We start from the raw sequence: 26,110 nt of genomic DNA, 5'->3' as shown, positions 1-26,110 counted from the left end.
GTGTCTAGTTTTCAATTACGCACCCGGGCATTATGTTTATATCACACAACCTTTCTTCCGAAAGGAAACATGACAAAAAAGGCCCAAAATCCGTTGGGTTCTTTCCAACTATGGAGCTATTGTTGGAAATATTTCACAGATGAACAATAGTTGGTTCTAATTCAATCAATCAACATTTAAAATACTGATTAAAAGAAAAGAAGCAACAAAATACACTTTATATTTTTGTGTTACCGAAGTAAGGCCGTGATATATGCTTTAATATATATCTTGACTATCCATGGGTTTTTGTAGACAGAGCCTGGTATTAGGAGATGACTTTATTTTGAGTCAGAGATCCCTCATTAAACATTTAAGTGGGTATACATATATTGTATGTCAATATTTTTATTGCAAAAAAGTAGTTAAAACAGCAATCATTCAATTAAGAGATATCAATCCTTTCATACGGAAACACTATCCTTTCAATTGAAGTTACCTCTACATGCACAAGTAGCTACGGTTTGTATATTCTATATACGGAAACTATATGGTCTATAAACCTGTTTAACGATTTCCTACCTTTGTTGCTTCAATTTGAAACGGATGAAATTAATTTTTCGGACACTAGTGAATAATGCCCTCTAAAAAGTTATTTATAGATTTTATTTTTTATTATAACTAACTTTGAACATGATTAATTGTTGCTTATCTTTTATGAGCTGGACCAGTGGGTTCCATCCTTTCAAATATAAGGACCCATTTTAGAAAAATCGATCAATAAAAAACCCCAATACCGGGTGGTCTATTGAAATTTGAACACTTACTAATTCTGTGATAAATGAAGGTTGAGTGATTGAAATTAATCCATACTTCGATACATTAAAAAATAAGCAATTAATTTAAAAAAAAATAAAGCTAAGCTCTCTAGTTTACGTACAAGTCGAGAAAATGACACTTGAACATGATGGAAAAAATTTCATTAGCACATTCAAAGCAGTTGGGGTCTCCATTTACGCCATCAGCAAGTCTGAAAAGTTAGAGAGCAAGAAGGGTTCTGTCAAGAGGCCAAACTGGATCCGAAGGAGTTAAAGAAACAGTCATTGTCAATCTCCTCAAGTACATGAGGGGGATGCATAGATATCGGGTTTCATATCAGACAATCAGAGAGTTATAAAAAAAAACAGGTGGTAAGTTCCTTATGAGGGTAGAGAGACCACTTATGACGACAACAATGAAAGAACCCCATCTCCTCCGTTGCAGAAGTTAGATTTTTATGCACCACTCAGTACAAACATTTTTTTTTTTTTTTTTTTTTTTTTTTTTGTACAACAATAACTATGCATTCCGTAAATTATTCATTGGAGAAGAAAATCACCTGGTTGCCATAAGGATGTGAATCATCAATCTGAGGCTGTCAAATTAGGCTAAATATTGAGAGGGCTAATTTGACGATACAATACTCGTGGAATTAGCAACCTGGACTAACACAATTTCGAAAAATTTTATATATTTCTAAAATGGTTCATTTTATCAAAGTATTTTGTCTATGCTTGTTTTAACTTTATAGATAATCAATTATACAAACACAAGTAACCTAAATATTGTTACATGCTCAATTTTAACTCTGGAAAAATCGTCATATAATATCTACTTTGTCTACATAGAACAAATGTAATGCGTCAATATATAAGCAATCTAGAACAAAAATCAATAAATGGAGAATAATATCCCAATTTAATTTTTTTACTTCAAATGAACATATTCTCGAATAATTAATAGACCTATTTGAGTCAATTAAATGCTTATTATTCAAATTTATGGAATTATGGAAGACACTCAAGAATTGTAGCTATTTAATTTAAGGGTCTTACTATATGACCACAATAGGGCCCACTTTCAAATAAAATCCGTCAAATTATCATTCTCAATTTGTGGCGAACTCAAAAATTTATAGAAATTGACGATAATTTTTTGTTGAAGAGTAGAAATGCAATTCACCATCAATTTTGAGAAAAAAATAATTCTAGCTTGATTTTGTGTTGACAGGCAACATATATTGAATTCAAATTTGCAGCAAAAAAAAAAAAATTGTGAAAAAAGTACCTAAATCCCTATTAAAGTCAAATAAATAATTATATATTACTATTATGTAACTTAATGTCATTGAAAGACAATTTATTTGAAAAAGTGTATGTAAAAAGTTTTAATTTGAATTTTAATTACAACGGTGATAAAATCAACATTGAATAACTAGGTTTTTTTTAGCTTTTTGTAATCTACAATCTGTATCATAAAAACAGTATAAATAATATATCCTCCTCTGATTTTGTTTCAAAGATATAACCAATGTCTGATATATGTGGTGCGTCAACATATAAACAATCTTGAACCAAAATGAAATACATGAGAAAATCCCAATGAAGGTTTTTGTTTCATATATACATACAGCACAATAATTCGTAGACATATTTGAGTCAATCCTAGACTGTGTATTCAAACTCCTGGGATGAGTTAAGATGCCCAATAATTTTAACTATTGTTTAGAGAACTTTTATTTGAAATGGGAGACTTGTATTAGCTTCAATATAGGTCCCTTTCAAATAAAACTATTTTATTGTGTCGATCAATTTGAACTACTTAAGGGCAATTTACATCGCACGCACCCAAAGAGTTAATATGAATAATATGTTGATAGAAATGGAGGAGAATTTGTCGCTGAAGTATGCAAATGTAATCCAAACTCTACTTTCAAAAAACAGCTTACCTTTGTGTTGACATTTGTGTGCAATGTTGTTATTCCCCCCTCCCCTCCGTTTAAAATCGAGTGTTTTTTTGTTTACAAAGCTGACGCATTACTGTTTTGGGAGTATGACTATACTGTGGCAGTTCCCCTTCCTTGTCCCACCCATTTTAATGATGGAGTACTTATGCGCTTCAAAGGGTGTAGCTCATGATAATTGTATGTCTTTTTTCCATTTAAAAAAATGAGTTCAACTCCGGAGAGTCAAGAACGTCTACTTTTTTTTATTGTGAATAATATTATGATGATATAATGATTAATTTAAAAAAAAGAAAGAATTTTAATGTAGATATTTTATTTTTTAGACTTCGATACAAGACAGGTAGTTCTCAGCAAAAACAGTTCCATATCCACAACGTTGAAGTCTGGGCTGTCCGTTAACGCAAGTGATGTACGAATCTGGTTGTCCTTTATAAGCAAATCTAGGGAAGGGCCAGAATCTACGGGTAAGTGAGTCTGCAATTTCATTTTGAGTTTGTGGGCAATTGAATCCAACGAATGTAGAGGGATCACACTTCTCTAATAAATCAGGCCAATTGCATCCGTGAATGCGTGCATCATATGCCAATCCAGTTTCACAAGCACTTTCCTCGGGTGTACCATACACACATTTGTAGTAGCTGGGGGCACAATAGTCGATTGGATAAAGTCCAAACTAAAAAAATACATTTTTTTGATAATTAAATTGCCAAAGGATTCAGGAGGTTTAAAACTAATTAATGAAAGCCCTTACTTGATATTCACAAGGTCCAGAGGGTTGTGGCGTGTCATCATATTTCCTATTTCCGCAAGAACCATCCCAATTGTAGACGCAGTGATTGTGTACAGCTCCATAGAATGCCTTGGCTTCATCATAGATAAGTCCGTTGCCACAGACCTCATGGGTCAAGGTACCGTTTGCACATTTGAAGAAGGAATCACAATAATCTGGATCAGGATAGGTCTGAAGACCGTAATTCTCGGGGCAATCTGTAATGGAAGGTGTGTAGGGCTGGCCTTGGGGCTGTGCCAATGATTCGGCAAGAATGAATCCAAAAACAATCACGGTAAATAAATAATTCATGGTTTTTGATGGTCTTTACTCACTCAAAAGACATTTAAAACTGAAAAATTGTATGAGATATTTGTTGCTTCTGGGGTGTGTTTACTCACAGATTGGTGTGTACTCGTTCGTTTGTTGTAGTTGTACATTTTCGTTGTCAGTCATTCTATAGGAATTCAATTCAAGGTCGCATCAGATTCAACATACGTATACAAAAAAAAAAGTTATTCAAGCAATGGTTTGAGTATTGTGTAGAGCAACATTCATGACATTTATACAAGACCAAACTCCCTCATATACTTATGAGTGGATATTCATAGAACAAAAAGAAAAAAAATAAAACATGTTTTTTGGTGTAGACTTAGTTTAAAATAATTAACTTTGTCCACTTAAATCTATATGATATACACACATAAAAAATGGTATAGCCAGTGGGGAAAAAAATAGATAAATAAGTATATTAACAAACTATTACATAAGGCCTATTTACTATTAACACGCTTGATGAATGATTGTTGTTCAGTTACATTGGATGTAACCTCTATTCATTTCGTACCATTATCTAGCTAGATTTGACTGTTATTTTAATTTATCACATAAAGGTGAAAAGTAGCCATTATTTTAACAACTTTTTCAAAGGGTTTAGCTTCATAAATACTTATAAAATCATCTTTCAAAAAATTGACGTACTCTATCGCTAAAAAAAGAACTTAAAAAAATATATTTAAGTGGTTCTTAACCTTGTAAGAGGTACTGGATCCTACCAGTTTCATATGAGCATTCAGTGAACCCTTCTTAACTGGTCAAACAGCTATGATTTTTCTTTGAGGAGGGATAGTGAATATTTTTTGAATTTTTGATCCACATTATATTTTTCTAAGGGCATTTTCAAAGAATTAAAGACCTTTCTTATAAATGAATATGTTGTTATCTACTAATCAAATAGCAAATTTTTTAGAAAATATTATTTCAATGAGCTTTTTTAGAATAATTTTAACCCTTTTTGAGGTACTTTTACTCCAAAAAGTGTCAATACATCCTTTAATGACGTGTTTTTTTGTTTGTTTTTTTACTTAGAAATATTGGATCTGTGTCATAACCTCCAACAAACCCCTGAAACTGACTCATTGGGGCTCGATCAAACACAGTTTAAGAACCATTGATCTAGCATGATCTAAAACTTTCATCAAATAATAAAGTTTTAACATTTTTAAAGACCATTTTTATTTGCTTTTCGTATTTAATGTCAAATTAAATTTTTGAATATTTCATTTTACACATTTTTATTATAAATATAATATTTCTTTGTAATCCATAAATAGTTTTTAAATTATACTTGTGGCCTGTCAATACAAAACAACCTTAACTCTATTTTTTTTTTTTTTTTTTTCAAAATAGAGTGAGGATGACATTTCGAGGACTGAGTGACAAATTGTCGTAACTTTGAAATTACAAATATTCGTGATATTTCCTATATGTCATCCTAATATTATATAGTATTTAATATTAATACTTACAAACATAGAAATTCAGACTGTAGAAATGAATTTCTCAGATCCATTTTATTGTTAAAAAAATTGGAAAACACTATTATTCATAATAAAAGAATGGATTTTCCAAACTTCATTCTATAAAATAAATATTTGAATTATGACAATTTGGCTCTCATCCCAGGACTTGGATTCTCCGACAAATTATCGTCCAGTTCTACAATTATAGTTATTCTTAGTTACCCTTTGGAGGTACTGCAAATTGCACTTCAAGTAGCTAAAATTGATCGTTGCAATATTAAAATGATAAATAACATATGTTATTAGAAAGGCCATATCGGGACCATTATAAGTCTTTTGAATCAAATAAAGCTTCTTAACTATATTCAATATTCTTGGGTATCTCAAATCATCCCAGAAATTTGAATAATAAGCCTCTAATTGACTCAAATATGTCTATAAACTATTGGGCTACAAATGAAGTATAAGAATTACTTGGGATTTTCTTAATTTTTGTTCAAGATTGTTTTACTGTTGATGCACCGCATTGATGATGAACTTAGCGTTAGATTATTTGGTTAACATAAGCAACAATATATCAGGAAATAAATTGTTAACGGTTAAATACATAATATTTACAGAAATTTTATTCAGTTCAATGAACGAGGAAATCCTTGGAACTTCGCCCTGTTACCTTATCCCATCCATTTCTAGAGTATGTTGTATTTCAGGTGTCAAGTATTAAATGCTTTATCTAAAAGAATACAATATAGAGTATGATGATACTTGAGGCAAAACAAAGGGTATAAAGCAATGCAGGTTTTGAAATTATGCATAAAAGCATTACGTACACATGCTCAATCTTCATGTTAATACATTTATATCCATTAATTGTGTTATTCATACCTTGTGCATAAACTGCTTTGGGTTCATCCATATTTCAATCCGAAATTCCTCAAAGGGTGCAGATACCAGAAATTTGAATGTTGTTTTTCTTGCCTGAATAAAAAAAAGTCAAACACAACATAGAAGGCATAAGGACAAAAGATAATCTTAAATTCAGAAGATCTAACGGCTACGGAGACATTTGCAATGAGTGTTGTATTGTTCCTTATATATTCGGTCCAGTATAGTCTTAGGACCAGTTCTTAGAACCGGTTATTGGAACTATTCATTAACTGTTGGTCCTTGTAATTTTTCATTCAAATGTTGAGGGTTTATTAAGCCAAATAAGATATATCGGAAATGTATAAAAGCATTGCATAATATCACAAAAAATATTCATTTTTCATTATAATATGAACATATGGGGGATCCCCACCCCTTATTGTGGTTTTTGGGAACAAGAAAAATCGACGTTATATGATTTCCTCGTTGTACGGAGACTTTTTTGTTACTACAAAAATTCTTGTTTACCTCAATATATAGTTTTTGGTAATATAAATTTCATAATATAAAAAACCTTACTGATATGAGGGAAATATTTCTCACTCTACGGGGAGTCAGAATAAATCCAAACACAGTGTTATGCAAAATCCGCAGTATTTGAAACCGCATTATGCGGATACCCCTGTTTTATCTTGCTACTTAGTTGCAATGATTACTAAAGATATATCTAATAAATTAGTATAGCGGATTTCCATTTATTATGGATTTCCATGTTTTATATATAAATTATATATTTATTTTTATATAAAATCAGAGCGTCAGAGCCTTACATTACATTGCTAGGTACTTTTGCCATAAACTATATTGTGTAAAAACATTTTGCCTTCAGCCATTTCGTCGTAGGGCATTTTGCCTCAAGGATTTTCTGCCTTAATATTCATATAAATGAGATTTATACGCGGTTATTGCTTATTATTGGTTAAAATTGATTTCCCCTTTGAAATTAAAAAATGTAATGAGTATTACTACATATAAAAAACATTAAATGATTGTTTTCCTTGAAAAAATGATTTAATTAAATGCTCAAATAGATACATTTTATTCAAACATCGCTATGTAATGAGTTCGAACCAGAGACAAAATAGCTCATAAAATACGTATAATAAGAAAAACCATTGTCGTGTATTTTTTTTTTTGTAACACATTTTTATGCTGTAATATATCAAAATATTAATTAATTTGAATCAATCAACCTCCATTAATTATTGAATTAATAAGCGTTTGGATTTCAAGGGACCACACAGTATTACATAAAATCTTAACTTTTAAGAAGTTTTTAAAATCCGAGTTTTTGTTCTTGTTGAACAGTGTTTTTTTTAAATTATTTTCTTAAGCTTTGATCATATTACTTTAATTCAAGAGGAGATAATATTTGAGTATAAAGTAATCACCAGTGTGTGTGCTCATGTAAGACGGAGAAACTGTTCTAGCCAGTAAAAGAAGTTTATTTGAGTCTGCTTTGATTCATTTAGTTACAATACTTGCGCAAACATAAACTTTTTAAGATAACTAAAAAGACTATTGGTCTTAAACTTCTTCTAGACCTTTATGAAACGCAAAAAGCCGCAGGAGATTAAAAAGAAGCTTGATTTCTGCAGTAGTAGCCTCAAAAGGGTGTCCAGAACGTTCAGCGTCAATTATGCCCATAGTGCCAATCCGAAAATTTTGAAACTACTTATAAACTCTACTAATCGAAGGTGCAGCGTCCCATAATGTTTATCAACATTCTTTTTAGTCTCCTGAGGGTTTTGCCTTTCATAAAGTAATGTTCCATCAACACATCACGAAATTATTTTTTTCCATTTTTTGAAAATCCCTCCACTCCCCCAATTCAAACGAATGCCAAACAGAAAGAAATGGGCCGATTTGGCTGAAAGTTGTTATGTGTTCTTCCAAGAGAGGTTACTAACTTAAAAATAACCTCGATACGCATCAGTATTGCCATATTTCAGACTTTGCATGGACCTATTCAAACGACCATCGTATAATGGGTTTGATACTCTTTAAGGTCGTGTTGTACAGTAGTTCGAGCGATTTTTATGTTATTCTTCTTTTTTTTTTCCTCTCAATTCTGCCCTCTACTGTGAACAATGCGACCGTTTAAACCTAACGATCGAACAAAAGCGTCCAATATTGTTAAATAGAAGATAACCAGACATAATCAAGACACAGGCAGGCCAGACACATCTTTGATGATGTACCAGAAGCACCGGGAGCTCCGTTAGGAAGTTCTTATACATCCCCCCTACAGTCCGGACCTCGTACCGTGTGACTAACACCTGTTCATGTCTATAGTCGAAGCCCTTGTGGTACAAATTTGCCTCAATAGAACAATGTAAATATTGGTTGACAAATTTTTTTGCCAATAGGGAGAAGGGATTCTACTAAAGGGCATTATGAAGTTAGATTCTCGTTGGCAACAAGTTATTAAACAGAACGGGGCATACTTGGCTTAAATTAGATGATTGTAACACTTCTTATGAAGCATTGAAATAAAGCAAAAATGCGAAATGACTTTTTCCTTAACCTATTATATAATTCTAAAAAAATATTTAAAAATTGCAAACATTAAATCAAATGGCACTAATGTTAGCCCCCTAAGATTAGTATCCCCGGAGCTATGTGCGTTCCAAGAATTTTTACAACTTTCAAATTATGAAAACGAATTGAAAAAATTGCTTTTTGTACATTAAAAATTGAAGTCATCAAATGATTCTCATAAATTGTAGAGCTTTTTACGAGTCTGAGTCGAGTCTCAAGTCTTTGAGCTCGAGTACTAGTCACGACAGAAGTCAAAGTTTGAAAAGAATCAACTTCGAGTTCAAGCTCTCGCATAGTTGTTCATGAGCCAGAAGTTTGAGTCGAGCTCCTTTGGAGGAAATCCGTCCCTGGATATAGCTTACATTTATGACAAGGATAATTCATATATTATATGTTAGAATAGGTAAATATTTTTTATCGGAATATATTCATGCTGAATTTTATTGTAGTGAAAATTTGAATTATCTTTCAAAAAATACAATCGAGCCTGCATAGGACTGGATGTGTAGAAAAGTTTTATCATTCTCCTATAATTATTTATTCATATTAATAAAACAAAATTTGTCCATTTGTATGTGTGTAAGTACTTCGTATATTCATTCATTTTTGAGTGTATATTTGGACTGCGTAGATACTTGATCTAAGAAGTATCATTGCAATCGAGAGTGCACGTTGTATTAAAAAAAAAAAGAGATTATATACAAGGTGTGTAAAATTGAAACACAAATTTACCAATAGTTGACAATGGTAATCCATGACAACGCAAATTGCAACATTTTCTTTGTTCTGACTTCTAGCAAAGAAGATTTAATAATATCCACAATATAAGTTTAATAAAACAGTACAGTTGTAATAGGGTTCAAAATGTCAAATTTTGTGCCTGTAAACAACGATTAGAGTAAGAATTGGTTTTCTCTTACCATTTGAAGAAAACTACTGCAAAATCAACCCGAATGCTTTTCGAAGATTATAGTGACCATTTTCTTGGTAAATCCTAGTGCTTTGAGTAGTTATAAAAATCAAAACTGGCAATTTTGAATTGAGAAATAGAGAACGTGGACAACAACTGATAAAGTTTGAGAACTGCTATGAACGGTACACGGAAAACTGCCTGTGGAAGATTTACATGGAGAAAATTGCCAGTTAGGAAAATTGCTCGTATTTTGTTCAAACTTGAACTTATGAATAATAACACATTATAAATTTGCTTAATATTATTTATGGTAAATATCTAAACATATTTGTTTGTTCCATCTCCCGAGGGAGTACCTTCAAGTGCGAATAATATTATTGCAATACAATTTCCTTGCAATTTTTTTAAATTCAATCCAATCTTCTAAGAAATTAATCTAGAGGATTGATATTGAGGGGGGGGGGTGTAATAAATAGCATAGGGTCTATTAAAATATGGTTGAATATTAGCCCTACCAAGACTTCCACCCCCAACCCAAGGGTTTGAAACTATTTTTTGATATTGGAGGGGTTCCTTAGATGTATGTAATGCTCGGCAGGGGTTTTTAAGGACCCAGGAGTACCCTCAGGTACCCTGCACATCCAACCCGAGTGCTTGGAACTATTTTTTGATACTGGAGGGATCCCTTGGATGTATGTTATGCCTTGGCAATGGTTTTAACTATACCACACTACCCGAGAGCTTTGAACTATTTTGTGGTGTTAGAGTGGTTCCTTGGATGTATTGAAAGTCGTTTTTAACTTTGCAAAACAAGATTTCAAATTTATTTTCCAAAAAATACATTTCATTTCATTTTTTTTAAACCCCACATCTTTGCAATAGTAAAAAACCTGGCTCTGAATATGATTGATGTGTACATACATATATGGGGGAAGCTGGGAAATTATGGACATTGGACAGACGGGCAGTGGCATATTAAAGTGGTATCCTAACAATTAGAAGAATTGATGGGAGGAGAATAGCTTAGATGTCATGTCATTGTATTATATCATCTATTAGCAGCCGTGAGATGAAGGAAATAAAACAGGAATCCAACTCCGTATATACCCAGGACATATAAGCTGGAATTACTGCGTTATCGATCCTCAATTTAACTCCCAGTCCAACAACAAGGACTAAATGCTTTCTAATATATATGATAAAAATCCTCTTTATAATATCTATGTTATTTAAAAATAAAAAAAAACGAAAATCAAACTTGAAACCCTGGAAATTTGAAGAATGTTTTAGAGGAGATCAGCTAGAATCGGCTCTGACAAGGGAAAAGGACAAATAATTATAGCTCAGTAATAAATCATCAGGGCTACTCCCCGTCTTTTATGAGTACACACGAATGTTCAAAGCAGTTTTGAATATAATTGAATTTATTAGGAAAGGAAGTTCACTACTCAGGAGTTGAATAATAATGGCAACAGCTAAGGAAAAGAAAATTCATTCTTCATATTCCAAAAAAAATACAGACAGCTCAATAATACTCTATAGATGGAACACACACTTTTTACCCTACTTGTTTTTAAGCAACTCAATCCTATTTTTCTATTCGTAGAATGGTTATAAAATTAAATAGCAAATGAAATTAAACCAAACGTGCAATGTAACGTTCTAACGCCGATTCATTGATGGGTGCACACCTCTAAAAATATATATAAATAAAACGGACATGTTTCGAAAGGTCCGTCCTATTTTCTCTGTATGGCCTCAATCGCTCAACCTATTAACTAAGTAAATAAGTAGTAGGAGAAGACACTGCCTTCATTTGAAAGAGGTTTTTTTGTTGTTGGTAGACCAGAAAAACGCGTTTATCAAAAGGAAACCTTATCCTCGTAATTACATACAATGTTCAAGTGCAAGACAAATTCAAAATGTTCATATCGTGGTTATTAATAAAGATGGCATATCAAATGAGAGATTTGATTAATTACAATCTAGTATGATAGCCGATAAGGGTCAACTAATGGATTGGAGAAGATAATCTCTTAGGTTAGAGGATTCCTCGTTGGGATAGTCCTTCATATGTTACTCACATAGGTTAACATTCTTTAATTAATGACTCGATTGAATGTTAATTGTAACCCCATTCTCATATTCCAGGAGTAGAATTCTCCTGATATTTGACAATGGAGTTTGCCCTTGGAAACTTGGATGGAGATTATGTTGAAGAGGGTTTTCCTTTTATTAATCGCCCGGAAGTCATATCCTGTTCAGCTAAAGTTTGGAACTCGAGTCAAGATGTATTCATAGTATGCAACTACTATCAACGCATTCTATAAATATTAAATTCCAATAGATCTACAATATTACGGATATTTTTTTATATTAAAAATTAACCATATATCTTTAATGTTCTAAAAATACGTGCCTTTCAGGTATAGCACCAAAAAAAAAAAACTATTTCAAATAGCATATCTTCTCTTTTTAATTATTTACTTAGTTGATAGGTTGAGCGATTAAGGTCTTAAGGAAAAACAAGGAATGACCTTTCGAAATATGTTTATGGTAGGTAATTTAAGATGTACGTGCCCATCAATAAATCGCCCTTTCAGGAATTACAAGATATTTGAATAATTATTATTCTGATGACATAAAATAAATAGATAATAATAAAAAAATTATTAAAACATTTATTATACGATTATTTGATTTCAATTACATTTTTCATTTCATAACTACTAGAGTAGGCTTGCCCGTCGTTGCCCGGGACATCAATATAATTAAAATTAATTAAGAACACTTCTCCTTCAAACAAAATAAAAAATAAAGATCATAAAATTTTAAGAATTATTCTCATGTTGGTTTTATGATTATGAGTAGTAGGACTGTCATATATATAGGCACATTATATATGCACTCTTCCTTCACACGATGAGGTAGTAATTGCTTTATTCTGGGCCAGACGCCGACCCTACAGTCTCAAATCTGTTTCCCTGACCCTCAAGAAAATCTCCTAATATCTCAAAATATACCTCAGTTTTCAGGTTTTACGGGTGAAGTACTGGGCCAAAATACCGTTTAAACCCTACTACCGCCGCGTTTCTAGGCAACAAGGAAAATATACTAGTTAATACACCCCCAGCCACGGATTGTGTAGGTGAACTTCTGGGTCCGAGTCAAGTTAAATTTCTCCTCCACCCCTTCCCTAAGCCTCGAGGAACCCTTTTAATATCCAGAAATATATCCCGGTTCTTAGGTTGTACAGGTGGAGTACTGGAACCGGAGAAGCTAAATTTCTCCCCCGCTACTTCCCTAAGCATCAAAGAACCCTCTTAATAACCCCAAAATACACCCCAACTCTCAGATTGCACAGATGAAGTACTGGGCCGACATGCGGTTTAAACTTTACCGCTGCCGTGTTTCTAGGCACCAATGAACCCTTCTAATTCTCTATAATACTCCCCAGCCCACGTGTTGTGCAGGAGAACTGCTGGACCCGAGGCCAGTTAAATTACCCCAGCGCCCTTTCCCTGAGCATTAAGGACCCCTCCTATTATTCCAATATTACCCCGGCTCTCAGGTAAAGTACTGGATCTCAAGGCAGTGTAAACTGCACCCGCATTTCTAAGTACCAAAAACCCCTTTCAATATGTGAAAATATATCTCTGGCCACGAGTTGTGGGCTGCTGTTTCCTAAGGCAGGTTAAATTCTTCCCCCACTGCCTCCCTAAGCATCAAAGGACCTTTCTAATTTCCAAAATACAACCTAGCCCTCAAGTTGTACCGATGAAGTGCTAAAAAATACTATTTTAAGGCCGACATGACCCCTAAGACGAAAAAAATGGTTTACAGAACCGTTTCTGAATCCATAAGAACCTACATTAAACATACACATACACATTCCCGTTTAATATATAGATTATAATTTAAAAATAGCCTTTTATTGGTCAAATAAACGGAAGTAAAAAAAAAGAGAGTGTGTTCTATGAATTGATTATTTTTTTGCCTTAATTATACAATGATTACGAGTTTTATGGGGTAACACCCAAATTGTATAATATTCAAATCCATACATGTGCATTAAAATATTGGTATCGTTTATAATTAGAGCAAACCATAATATTTCCTGGTTTTAGAAATAATCTTTACTACCTAAGTAAAATTTATATTACGAGGTTAAGATTAAATTGTACTAATCGTGATTTTTGTTGTGAGATCCTAGAACATATGTGGCCCATCAATACAAAAGCAAGCTAGAATGATTTTTCTCAAAATTGAGTGTGGATTACATTTGTATTCTTCAACGACGAATAATTGTCAATTCCTATTTTAAAAAAAAGATTTTTATTAGACCTTTGGGTGTGGCACAAATTTCACAGTTATTAACCCTGCTCCACAAATTGCAATTAAAGTAGCCCAAATTGATCGTCACATTAAAAGAATGATGAATTTACATATTTTATTTGAAAGGAACCATATCGGGCCTATATAAGTCTTTTCAATCAAATGAAGGTTCCAAACTATAGCTGAAATTCTTGGATATCTTAACTCATTCCACAAATTTGAATAATAAGCCAATAATTGACTATAAATATGTCAATGAAATATTGGGCTCTGTGTACCTACCGTGCGGTCCATTGAAATCTGAACAATTACTAATTCAATAATTAATGAAGTTTGAGTGTTGAAATTACAGTTCATATTTCGATATATTAAAGCATAGACAATAAGTTACAAAACAAAGAAAAAAGCATGAACTCTCTAGCTTACGTACAAGTAGAGAAAATGACACTTGAACATTATTGACGAATTTTCCTTTCGCGCACTCCTTGATGCTGGGCGTCTCTAGATCCACCGTCTACCCTGTCAGTAATTCCAAAACGTTATAGATAAAGAAGGGTTCTCTCAAAAAGGCCAAACTAGACCCGGAGGAGTTAAAGTAAACAGTCCATGCCCATCCCCTTAAGTCCATGAGGGTCATGTAAGAGACCTCGGTGTGTTACACAAGACTGTCCAGAGAGCTATCAAAAAAGTGGGTGAAAAGAGCCTTGTGAGGGTGGAGAGACCACTTTTGACACCAACAATGAAAGAACCCCATCTTTTCCGTAGCAAAATTCTTTTGAATGAGTCTTTCAAATTATTTTGTATTCTTTTTTGACATTTTTGGTCCCCCAAGAGCCCTTATGCCAATTCCCTCGAGTACACCTTTTGGATGCTTGTCGTGGGGAAGGGCAGCTGTGTCTTTCATCTAAAAATCGAGGCCCTCCATGTGACTGTCATTCAGCACTGGCACGCCATGACAGAGGACTACATGTGCAGTGGGTGCTAGGCCTTCCCCCACCTGGAACCCATCATTGCCGCTAAGGGCGGCTACATTAATTATTAAAAGAGGTCAGACACACATCTATTTATAGATGGAATCGGGATTGCTAGAATTTTCGATTTGATGTATCGTACCGATTGCTGGGCAGGATACACTGATTTTGACAACATACACAACCACTCATAGTCTATGACGTCACTATTGCTTGAATTTTCGATTTGATGTATCGTACCGACTGCTGGGCAAGAAAAGCATATTTTGACAACACACGCAACCACTCATAGACTATGACGTGAATATTAGAAAGCGTGGTGGAAGTCAAACATAAGTCATGCATGCGTTATGATATAACATTTTATTTATATTAACATTAGGATTTTCTCCTCTTCTTCAATTTAGTTTAAGATTTATTTTTATGCTAGCACACCACATATAACAAGACTCAGGCTTGTGAACCGAACACAAAATTGACGTTCAATGAACAGAGTGGATTTTTTTTAACCCTGAACGTAAAACGATAAAAAATGAGATGTATGCGTTCCGTTCCAATACTACTGGAAAAAAATTCAAGAAATCAAAGTTTATATATTTCTTTAGTTTTTTAAATATGATTTAAGGGGCTGATGAAGCAAAGACGAAGGCTTGTGAGACATAGTTTGTGGCTGTGGCTCAGGGGAGGGGGGGTCTGAGGTGCACTACTTGAAGGCTCTTATCGAACATGAAATGTAATAATCATCCACCTTAACTCGAACATATAAACTTGAATTATTTATTATGTATTTAACTGACCCTAAAATGTATTCAAAATGTCTTATTAAATCGTTATGCAATCTTATATCCATATTATAGATTACAAATTAACTATTACAATCGAACAAATATGATATTTTGCTCTAATTAGCATACTGTTATTGCTCTTAATTGATCCAACAACAACAAAAATGTACAAATCTAGCTATTTTTAGGGATTTTCATTAGATATTACATTGATTTAATACAAATATTATTGTTTATCAGAGGCATCACCTAGTATTCAATGCAGTTATTAAGTCGTTTTTATTAATAAAGCCATTTGATGGGGTTTTATGAAGATAAACTGGAAAATTGTTGATTTGATATTGTAAAAATATAAACATAGACCTCCCACGATGTCGTCTTATTCAATGTAAAATGTTTTATTTGGTATAAGTTGATTTTTCTTGTATAATTCTTGTACTTCGACTTTATATATGATATGATCATAAGACATAATTTGAGGAAGAGTGAAGAATCCTTCTGCAGTGAAATATTTCACCCAAATTAACTCAAAAAAACAAAACATGTAAAGATGAATCATTATGCCTTGGTATATACATTACATTTAGTTAATAAGAAAACAATAGCAACGCAATTTGTTCATAAAGAATGTATTTAGAAAATATATAAATACCAATTAATCATATGATATGAGTTTAATAAGTGACATGTATGTACATCAATATATCATTAAAATTTAACAACTTTAGTTTTTTTCTTTTTTGAGGGAGCAGGTTTGGTTGGTCTGTCAATGAAATCTTCTTCAATACCTCCTTCACTCCCTCTCAAAGTCGTTAATTTAAAGTCATTCTTCTCAACTTTTTGTATTTTTATTCTGCACTCACTTTTTAAATGCTCTACACTTCCGCAAAATCTACATCCACCTCCTTTAGGATAAAGTCCTTTCGGATTGCTCGGGCAAGCTTTCGCTAAATGCCCTGTTTCACTACAAATAAAGCATACTGCAAATCTATAAGCAGCTTCGCCTTTTAATTTTGACTCGCAGTCTTTGGACGTATGCTCCATAGATCCACATTTAAAACAGGAGCCAACAGCACCAACCTTCGTGGCCTTTTTACCATCTTTTGCTTCAGGGCAGTCAGACAAAAAGTGACCAGGCTTTCTACAGAGGTAGCAAACCATTTTTTTAGACCTAAAACAAGGATACATATCAAATATAACGATTGAATCATGAACAATCATTTAGTACAAATACCTTGCAAGATCATTTTCCGCTCGTCTACGCTCCTTCTTTAAGGTTCCTTGAAATTCCTCATCGTTTATTTTATCTTCTTTAACTGCGAGTTTAAGGTCCTTTTCTAACTTTTTCAGTCTTGGAAGATCATCTAATTTTACTCTAAATCCTTGAAATAATCCTTCCCCTTCCATAACAGTCTTTCCAGTAATGTCCAATTTGACCTTTTTGCTTGCATCATTCTTTAAGTTTTTCTTGTTCACTTTTCTTAAAGACTCGTCGTCAATGCTTTTAACATTCTCTGAATTCTTTTTATTCTTTTTCCGTCCGATTCCTTTACCTTTTCGTTCAATTTTCATAGTAACCAAATCCTGGAGTTCCTTGCGTCTTTCCTCACTCAGCTCTGGACACTCTTTTTTGAGATGACCTTTTTCCTTACAATTCAAACATTTATTTTGGGGCCTTTTCCTCTTCTTCTTGGAGGAGGTTTCCTTATCTGACGATGGCACGGATTGTGAGTCAACACTTTCAGCTATCCTCGCAGCTGCTCCCGACTCTTCATCCACCTCCATGGTGTCACCATGATCATCTTCATCACTATCATTTGCCACTGCATCCTCTTCATCCTCTGGATTAAACTTATTACCCTTCAAGGATTGAACCATTTCGCTCCATGGAGTTGCCTCCTCCGGCTCACGCTCATTGGAGGCCTTGGAACCTTTAGATCGAGCAAAGCGAGTCATTTTTTTCTAGTCTATCCAAACCAAGAAGAAAATAATATGGTGTTTCGTTGAGATCTACCGTTTCAACCTTCCAGGATTAGCACCCAATTACACGTGCTGTGAAATCAAATCAGAAATGTATTATTGTTTTCGTATGACGTCACAAATGACGAAGATTCAATCAATTATTTCTGTAAATATCTAGACTGACGCCCGCTCTAACTTCGCAACCTCATCAGTGATGGGACAAATAATATTTTTTTTTAAATAATTAAGTGGGAGATTTGTAGTCGATGTGTACGTATATTAAACATCATTAAGCTATTTCATTAAATTATGCATGACTCTATTTCACCGTATTGAAAGAGTTATCTGAAACTCAAATATTTAATATATCATCATGTATCATCATACTCCTTCAAAAATAGATCCTTAAATTCACCATATAACATAACTTAGTACAACTCCATTTTGTCAATTTATTGTCATGGAGCTTTGTAGAAATGTTTATTCAAACTAAGACAACAGTTGGAGCAATTAGTCGAAGTATCTCTATTCATTGAAAAATAATATTGTCTGAGTACTACAACTTTGATGATTTGGTGGAGATAACACGTAACTTTGTAAATATAGAAGGAACAATGATGTATTTGCGAAGAAAATAAATTATAAATATCGACTAAGAATGTACCTCCTTATTTTTTTCATTAAATTTTGCTTATCCCAACGGTGAGGTTGCGAAGTTAAAGCTGGTAGCAGTCCAGATATTTGTAAAATTCACTTATTCAATATGAATATTATTACAAGTATGTCGCGCGATCAATCGTTTCATTTAATTTTAGGATTAGATTTTGTAACATTATACATATTTGTCGTTATTTCTAACTTAAACTTCTCATTGACGGAAAAGTACACTTGAAGTCACTTTTAGCAACAATGAAAATAATTCCATCTTATCTTATCAAAAATGAAATGGTATAATTTAATGAATAAGTTGCGAGAGTAGATTCGTGCAGCTGATCAAGGCCGACGAATGACTCATGTTTGAATTCAAGCCCCTAAGTCGTAAACAAACCCAACTTGAGGTGTCTATTCGCTTGACTTTCTATAAATTAAGATTATTACATATTTTTTTAATTTTGGAAGTGATCCAAATTCGGCGTTTGGAGATAGCACTCTAAATATATTCTAGATATTATAAAGCATGAAACTCTAGAAGTTGCTTGTTTGATCTAGAACTTACTCTCTTTGGAGTAATTCTCCATTTCCATTACACAAATTACAATCTGTCAGTCTCGCATTTGACACTTAGAAGGATTCTACTCTCAACACTAGACACACTTAAACAATTATACAAAGAATGGTGGATCAGGTAATATTCAGTCAATTAGTTCATCATTTGTATGGAACTTGCAATGAAGTAAAATATAATGGCATGTACAATTTTGAATTTACAATTACTTTACTATTAATCAAAAATAGGTCAATATTGCCTTTCTATTTTTATATCTATTTTAAATTCGGAAAAGTAAGAATGAAAAATAAATAAAATTATAATTTGGTTAGAATGCATAAGTATAAAAATATATACTAACAAAAGATGATGTTGATAATTAAAAGACATATATCAATAATATATACAATGTATTGTATTTATATGAATGAGTTTTTTCAACGATTCCTTGAATTCATTACAGATTGATAGTTTAAATAAGCTCACTGAGCTGAAAGACGCCGGAAATGAAGCCTATAAACTTGGAGATTTGGTTGGGGCCATTTCTTTATATGAAAAGGGCATTAAAGCCTACAATCAAAAAGAAGACAAGGATTCTGATCTAGCAGCAATTTACAAAAATCTCGCTGCCGTATATGTTAAGAAAGAGGACTGGGAAGCTGTAGTGAAACAGGCTTCTAAATGCTTGGAAATTACTCCAAATGATCCTAAAGCTTTGTTTAGACGATGCCAAGCATATGAAACTCTCAACAATATTGAATTAGCGTATAAAGACGCTAGAGATGTTCATAATGTAGACAAAACTAATAAAACAATTCAGCCAATCTTGGAGAGATTACACAAAGCAGTTAGTTTAAAGGTAATTAATCTTAATACATAAATTAATGTATTTTATATTGATATGTTTATGCACTCAAGGTATCCTCACTCTCACAAACTACGAATAAAGTAAAAAACATGTTTGAAATTGTTTTTGATCCATCAAATGAAACCGAGAAACGGGAAAAAGCTGCTGATAACTTAATTGTTTTAGCCCGTGAGAAAGGGGGATCGGAAATTTTAGAGAAGGAAAATGTTGTGGAAAGGATTGTTCGAGCAATGAAGGTTGAAAAAAATAAATCTATTCGTTTATCTTTGATAAGGTAGCAAAAATAGAGCTATATTGATCGTTTATATCTGATTAATGTATTCCTGTAGATGTTTAAACGAATTTTCTAAAGAAAATGTTGATCGATGCAGACAAGTGATTAAATTGGCTGGAATACCTTTTTTCTTGGATATAGTTAATACTCATGAGTCTGAAATAGTTACAGCTGCAAGTTATACACTTCAAGTTATGCTGGACGCTCTTTCCAATGCTAAGCTTCAAAAAACTATCAATGAGAAGAAGAAAAATAAAAGAAACATGACTTCCGATGAGCGAAAATGGTGTAGAAATAAAGAAGAAGAGAGGCAAGCTTTGATTAAAGGTATGTACATATTATCTAACTCTGTCGGTTTTTTAAAGTTAAGTTGAATGCTTTTTTTAGAAAATGCTAAGGAATTAAATAGCATTATGCACGTGGTTTCATATAATGTGACTTCACGTATTCTCTCTGGCGAAGCCCGAGATGGTCTTATAGAACTTATCATGAAAAACGGAAAATACGATGAGCTGAATTGGGCTTATAAATTTCTCAATACTGATGCTATCGGAAGACTTATGGAAGTTTCCTCTCAAATGACGGAATATAAACACGAATCAGCCATGGAAATAACGGATAACACGAGAAACATTGTTGGAGCTACAATCGGAATTTTATATGACCAAATGTATGATGACAAATCCAGAAATATATTTATTAGTAAAATTGAGGAATTTATGAAGTAAGTTATTCTATTATGTGTCTTGTTACGGACTTTTACACTATTCTTTGAACAGGGAGAAGTTGCTCGAACAAAGTACGGAATCAAAAGTAAGAGCTGTTGTTGCAATCACAACATTACTAAATAATGCTCATGAATTGGGACAAGCCCAAATTGCAAAAGAAGGCATTCTTCAGATGATGCTGGCCATGGCTCAATCTGAAGACTCTTTTCAGCAAATGGTTGCAGCTGAAGCCATTATTAGCTCAGCTTCCAAGAAGAAGGACACTAACATCATTATTACTCAGGGTATTGATATTCTTAAGACCCTCTATAAGTCCAAAAATGATCACATAAAAGTAAGAGCATTGGTGGGATTATGCAAACTTGGTGCTTCTTCCGGTCATGATGCCTCTTTAAGGCCTTTTAGTGATGGTTCTTCAACGAAATTAGCAGAAGCTTGTAGAAGGTAGGCTATGCGACTAGATTTAACTACCATACTTATTTTATTTGAATTATTTTTAAAAAAAAACTCGCTAATTAGTATTAATATGAATTCATACTAGATTTTTGGTGAATCCAGGAAAGGATCGCGATTTAAGGAAATGGGCCGTTGAGGGACTTTCATATTTATCTCTTGATGCTGAAGTAAAAGAACGTCTTTGTGAGGATGAGTCTGCTCTCAGATCTCTCGTCGATTTAGCTAAGCAAGGAAAGCAAGATTGCTGTTATGGTGTTGTGACTCTTTTAGTTAACTTAACTAATTCGTTCGACAAGGCTGATATTAATCCCGAACTTTTACAATTGGCTAAATTCGCAAAACACCATATTCCACAAGAGCATGAATTGGATGATGAAGATTTTGTCGATAAGCGTATCTTTGTAAGTTAAATATCCTTATTTGTAATTTAAGATATCATAATTTCATTTTTTATATAGACTCTAGCAAATATTGGAATTACATCTGCACTCGTGGCCTTGTGTAAGACTGAAAGCCAAAATCTAAAGGAACTTATATGTCGTGTCCTTAATGCAATTTGTAAGCATCAAGATCTTAGAGGTTATGTTGTCCAACAAGGAGGTTCCAAAACTTTAGTAACCATGGCATTGGAAGGAACTGAAAAAGGTAAAAGACAAGCTGCCCAGGCTCTAGCTCGCATTGGTATTACTCAAGATCCATCCATTGCATTTCCTGGACAAAGAGTAAGTTTAATTCAAAGCACAGAAAATCTTAATCTGATTGATTTGTATTTTTTTTTAAAGAGTGTGGATGTTATTCGACCAATTATGCAATTGCTCAACTCGGAATATGATGGTATAGAAAATTTCGAAGCTCTTATGTGCCTTTGTAATATAGCATCTATGAATGAGTCTGTTAGATCTCGTATATTGAAGGAAAGTGATTTTATCTGTGCTATTGAGAATTTCATGTTTGAAGATCATGCTTTGATACGTCGAGCAGCCGTTCAATGTTGGACTAATCTTTGTACTTCACCATTGATGGTTAAGCGTTGCGAAGGCAAAAATGATAAGGTTTGTTTTAGTTGTATATGAATGAAAATATATTCTATTAAATGATTTTTTGTACTAGGTTAAATATTGTGTTTTGCTTTGTGGTGACGATGATGATATTGAAATTGTTAAGGCAGCATCAGGTGCCTTAGCTATGCTAACGTCACAAAGTAGTATTCTTTGCCATAAGGTTTTTGATGTAAGTAGAAATCTTGATTATATGTAGTACAAATTAATGTACAGTTTAATCACTTTTATTTTATTTAGTCAATTCAATGGTTAGACTGCCTTCTGAATTTATTAGCCAACGCTGATTTTCAAATAGTTTTGAGAGGAGCTGTTGTTGTTAGAAATATTGTTACTGCAGAGAACAAGGAGGATGCTGAAAAAGTGATGAACTCACAGATTATGGATGTTTTGCAAGCCCTCGTCTTTAAAGCTAATTGTGAGTCTTTTTAAATTATGCATTCTATTGTTTCTAATACAATTGAATTATTTTTTTTCTTAGTGGATTCGGGCTCTTATCAACCAGATCCAATTTTACAACAAATCAAAGAAATCGCTGATGAATCCTTGAATATTGCACACAAAATGAAAATCATTAAAACACAAGAAGAAATGGCGAACGAACCTGACTCTGATTAATGTACCTTTCAATATTTTTGCGACGAAATGATCTCTTGTGAAATCTTTATTAATTGTAAAATGATATGAGCTATTATTGGCTTTCAATTTATTTATATATTTCTAAACTCAGTTATACTCAACTATAAAATGCCACCAATGAGTGACAAAGATTCTCTTCACTGGCCTATTAAGTTATTAAAAAATTAGATAAAGTTTCTTCTTTATGTGTGGCATTTAATTATACTTAATTATTTAGCTCACTTTGAAGTTCTAGAGATTCAAATACTTCCTTAAATAGACAGTTGAATCGTAGGTTTGGATTAATCTTTGTAAAATTATTATCATGTTGCCGGTTTACAAATTTTATTTTGTGGAGATTAATCTGTTGTTTTGTTATTTAACTTTTTATACAGCCATATTTTATATAAAGTTAATAAATGCCATTTAAAATGTTTAAACGATTGTCAATATATATTCAATATTGATGTTTTTTATATATTCTTATATAAATATTACTCATTTTAAATAAAATCAAACACAATTTCCTTCTTTGGTTCGATTCATTTTTATAAACACTACTAGATTCCTTTATATATTTACTAGAGGTAGTACTCACCATTTCCCGTAGTTATTGGGCATCGACGAACATATAATTTTTTTTTTTATAATATAGAAGGTAACTCACCAACAAATCCATTCTTCATAATCACTCTTATACATGGCTACTCACTCAATACTTAGACGTTCTCTCCTCAATATACATTGTACCTTGTATACACGTTCGACGCTATATGCACACGTTTGCAATATCCCATTAATACGACTATATAGTTATTCCTTAGATAAATATATATTTAGTTCTGTTTTGCTCCTTGTTCTGTTCCACGTTCAAATTATACATAAACCATATACTATACCACAGTAAATCACGATTTCCACTTTGACAGTGTCAGGGAGGCCTCATTGGAGCACTAGGTTAAAAGATTTTGTAATACAATAATTCGATGAATATTAGGGTTCAAATTACCTACAACTCACTAAAATCAGTTCATTCATCGTCGAGATGGAGGCCGAAAGACAAAGTATAGCCAATTTAATACTGTCCCCGTATTGGTTTCCGAAAGGCCTGAAAATCGGGGCCAAGGAGGGGGTCTTGCCCTTGGTTAAGTCCAACGACGAGTTCGAGCTAAGGTAGAGTACTAGTAACTTTCATGTTCGATAAGAGCCTTCAAAAAATACCCATTCAGCCACCCCTCCTATGCCACTGCCATAAAATAGGTCTACCAAGCGTCCATCTTTGCTTTATCAGCCTTTTAAATCATTATTAAAGAACTAAAAAATAAATAAATTTTGATCTTTTGAATTTTTAGTAAAGACTATTGGAACAGAACGGTAAAATATGATTTTTAGCGTTAAACGTTCATTGTTCAAAAGAAATATCCATTCCGTTCATTGAACGTACGTTCCGTGGAACGCTGTTCAATTTTGCAATTCGTTCACAAACTTGTATTTATGATATACATAAGTGGGCACTATATACAGTCCCCCCCGTGACTGTTTTTTATTCATGCAAACATTGCTTTATTAATATAGATGAAATGAAGTAAACGTCTGCGAGATTTAATTCATTTTATATAGTGCTCCCTGTATTATACTTTCTGAACAAGAGTCCTAGTACAATCGGTCTTAAAAAATATATATCAAAATACACTGAGAATAAATTTATAAAATGGTCATCAATAAAAAAAGATAGACGTTGTTTAAAAAAATAATATCTGGGACTTTTGGGTTAAAAAAAAACAAATGATAAGTATCCCGGATGGTCTCCACTCGTTTCCTCACAATGGTGGCACCTTTTGTGATGTCACAGTCCTTAAAAACGGCGCGAATCATCATAACCGCGGTTATTCTTTCCCACTGTTTGGACGGATTAAAGTCGTTGGATTCCATTGTCGTTAGCACCACGTGTTCTCAACTACTGACCCAGTAATTATAGTAATTTACTGCTACCTAACGGTCATTATGTGCAACAATATCAAGTGTCACAAATATAACGTACATTGTACATGTCCTTAATATTTTTCTGTATTCATAAGTTATGAATCATAAAGCATAAGCCAATCAATCAATAAAGACTTATGTCAATTAGTATATTTCATATATATGTTACCAGGAAAGTATGAAAATCCGGCATTGTACATAATACCTAGGTTATATATATAATGCCGTCCCTGATGTCTCGTGGAAACTATAATTAACGACATTTTAACCATTACCTAGGTATTGTATGTAATACTGGGGTCACATGTCGCCAAAGTATATAATACAAACAAGTATTACTCTAAAATATAATAATAATTGCCCCAAACATTAAGATCTAAATATATTCGAAGATGCAAGAAGGGGGTTTTACCACAGAAATTGAAGTATTTATAAGGACAATATAGGTAATTCGAGCTTGAATCTGCGGTAAAAATAATAAAGTTTTTTAATCCCATCTTATCAACATTTAATACTTTGCCTCAACAGTTACTGGGCATTGTATATAATACCTAATGATACATATTGTCGGTAACATATATACTAGCAGAGGGTGCCCGAATTACATGACTGAATGGAAGGGAATAGAAACAAAGAATGAAGGTAGAAGAAAAGAGACAGGGATGTAGATAGATACAGTAGAGGGAGATATAGAAAGTGAGAAGGAAAATAAGGTTTTGTTCGGGTTAAAAACAGGCTTTAATGACCTCGAAGGGTCAAAAAACATGATAGGAAGATGCTTTGTTATTTCACACATCTACTTGCTAAATTTCAGACTGATCTATTCGACCCTTCTAGTTTCCATATATGATTAGACCAAAAACAGACAATACATATATTAGACCATCATGTAATCAGGCTCCCTAGAATTTTACATTTGATGTGCCATACCGACTGCTAGGCAAGACAGACAGATTTTGACGTCATAGAGTATAAGAGCAGTACTCTAACAGTAACAGTCAACAAAGGTGATATATAGCTACAATTGTTAACAATTATACACTATGACGTCACTATTCAAAAGCGTGGTGGAAGTCAAACATCATTATATCCTTCTATTTCTATCAATTTTGAATATATATATAAGATATTATTTATTTTTTCAGAAAC

General features: G+C 33.0%; 3 protein-coding genes across 4 annotated transcripts; 1 reads left to right on the top strand and 2 right to left on the bottom strand.

Moving 5' to 3' along the window:
- Positions 1–2,991: 2,991 nt before the first annotated feature.
- LOC121121726 (protein obstructor-E) lies at positions 2,992–6,308 on the bottom strand. 2 transcript variants are annotated; one of them, XM_071890157.1, is made up of 5 exons: positions 6,221–6,308; positions 5,954–6,068; positions 3,935–3,990; positions 3,516–3,885; positions 2,992–3,437 (listed from the first exon to the last, which is right to left on the bottom strand). In XM_071890157.1, exons 4-5 carry the CDS (start codon positions 3,843–3,845, stop codon positions 3,084–3,086), a joined length of 684 nt encoding a protein of 227 aa, XP_071746258.1. In that variant the 5' UTR covers positions 3,846–3,885; positions 3,935–3,990; positions 5,954–6,068; positions 6,221–6,308; the 3' UTR covers positions 2,992–3,083. The 2 variants fall into 2 exon arrangements, with proteins under 2 accessions (XP_071746258.1, XP_040572629.1); XM_040716695.2 differs by lacking the exons at positions 5,954–6,068; positions 6,221–6,308 and having other exon boundaries at positions 3,935–4,799.
- A 10,112-nt stretch (positions 6,309–16,420) lies between these two features.
- On the bottom strand, positions 16,421–18,750 carry LOC121122213 (uncharacterized). The gene is made up of 2 exons (XM_040717210.2): positions 17,042–18,750; positions 16,421–16,978 (listed from the first exon to the last, which is right to left on the bottom strand). The coding sequence occupies exons 1-2, from the start codon at positions 17,761–17,763 to the stop codon at positions 16,516–16,518; spliced, it is 1,185 nt and encodes a 394-aa protein (XP_040573144.1). The 5' UTR covers positions 17,764–18,750; the 3' UTR covers positions 16,421–16,515.
- A 223-nt stretch (positions 18,751–18,973) lies between these two features.
- unc-45 (unc-45 myosin chaperone) lies at positions 18,974–23,505 on the top strand. Its single transcript, XM_040717209.2, has 12 exons — positions 18,974–19,114; positions 19,440–19,835; positions 19,895–20,118; positions 20,174–20,445; positions 20,506–20,842; positions 20,898–21,290; positions 21,388–21,703; positions 21,761–22,024; positions 22,085–22,354; positions 22,413–22,532; positions 22,601–22,778; positions 22,842–23,505. Exons 1-12 carry the CDS (start codon positions 19,103–19,105, stop codon positions 22,976–22,978), a joined length of 2,919 nt encoding a protein of 972 aa, XP_040573143.1. The 5' UTR covers positions 18,974–19,102; the 3' UTR covers positions 22,979–23,505.
- Positions 23,506–26,110: the final 2,605 nt, after the last annotated feature.

This window comes from Lepeophtheirus salmonis, chromosome 7 (genome assembly GCF_016086655.4).
Source record: "Lepeophtheirus salmonis chromosome 7, UVic_Lsal_1.4, whole genome shotgun sequence".
Taxonomy (NCBI): domain Eukaryota; kingdom Metazoa; phylum Arthropoda; class Copepoda; order Siphonostomatoida; family Caligidae; genus Lepeophtheirus; species Lepeophtheirus salmonis.
The sequence above is the reverse complement of the archived record's forward strand: the minus strand, read 5'-3'. Positions and strand labels throughout refer to the sequence as shown.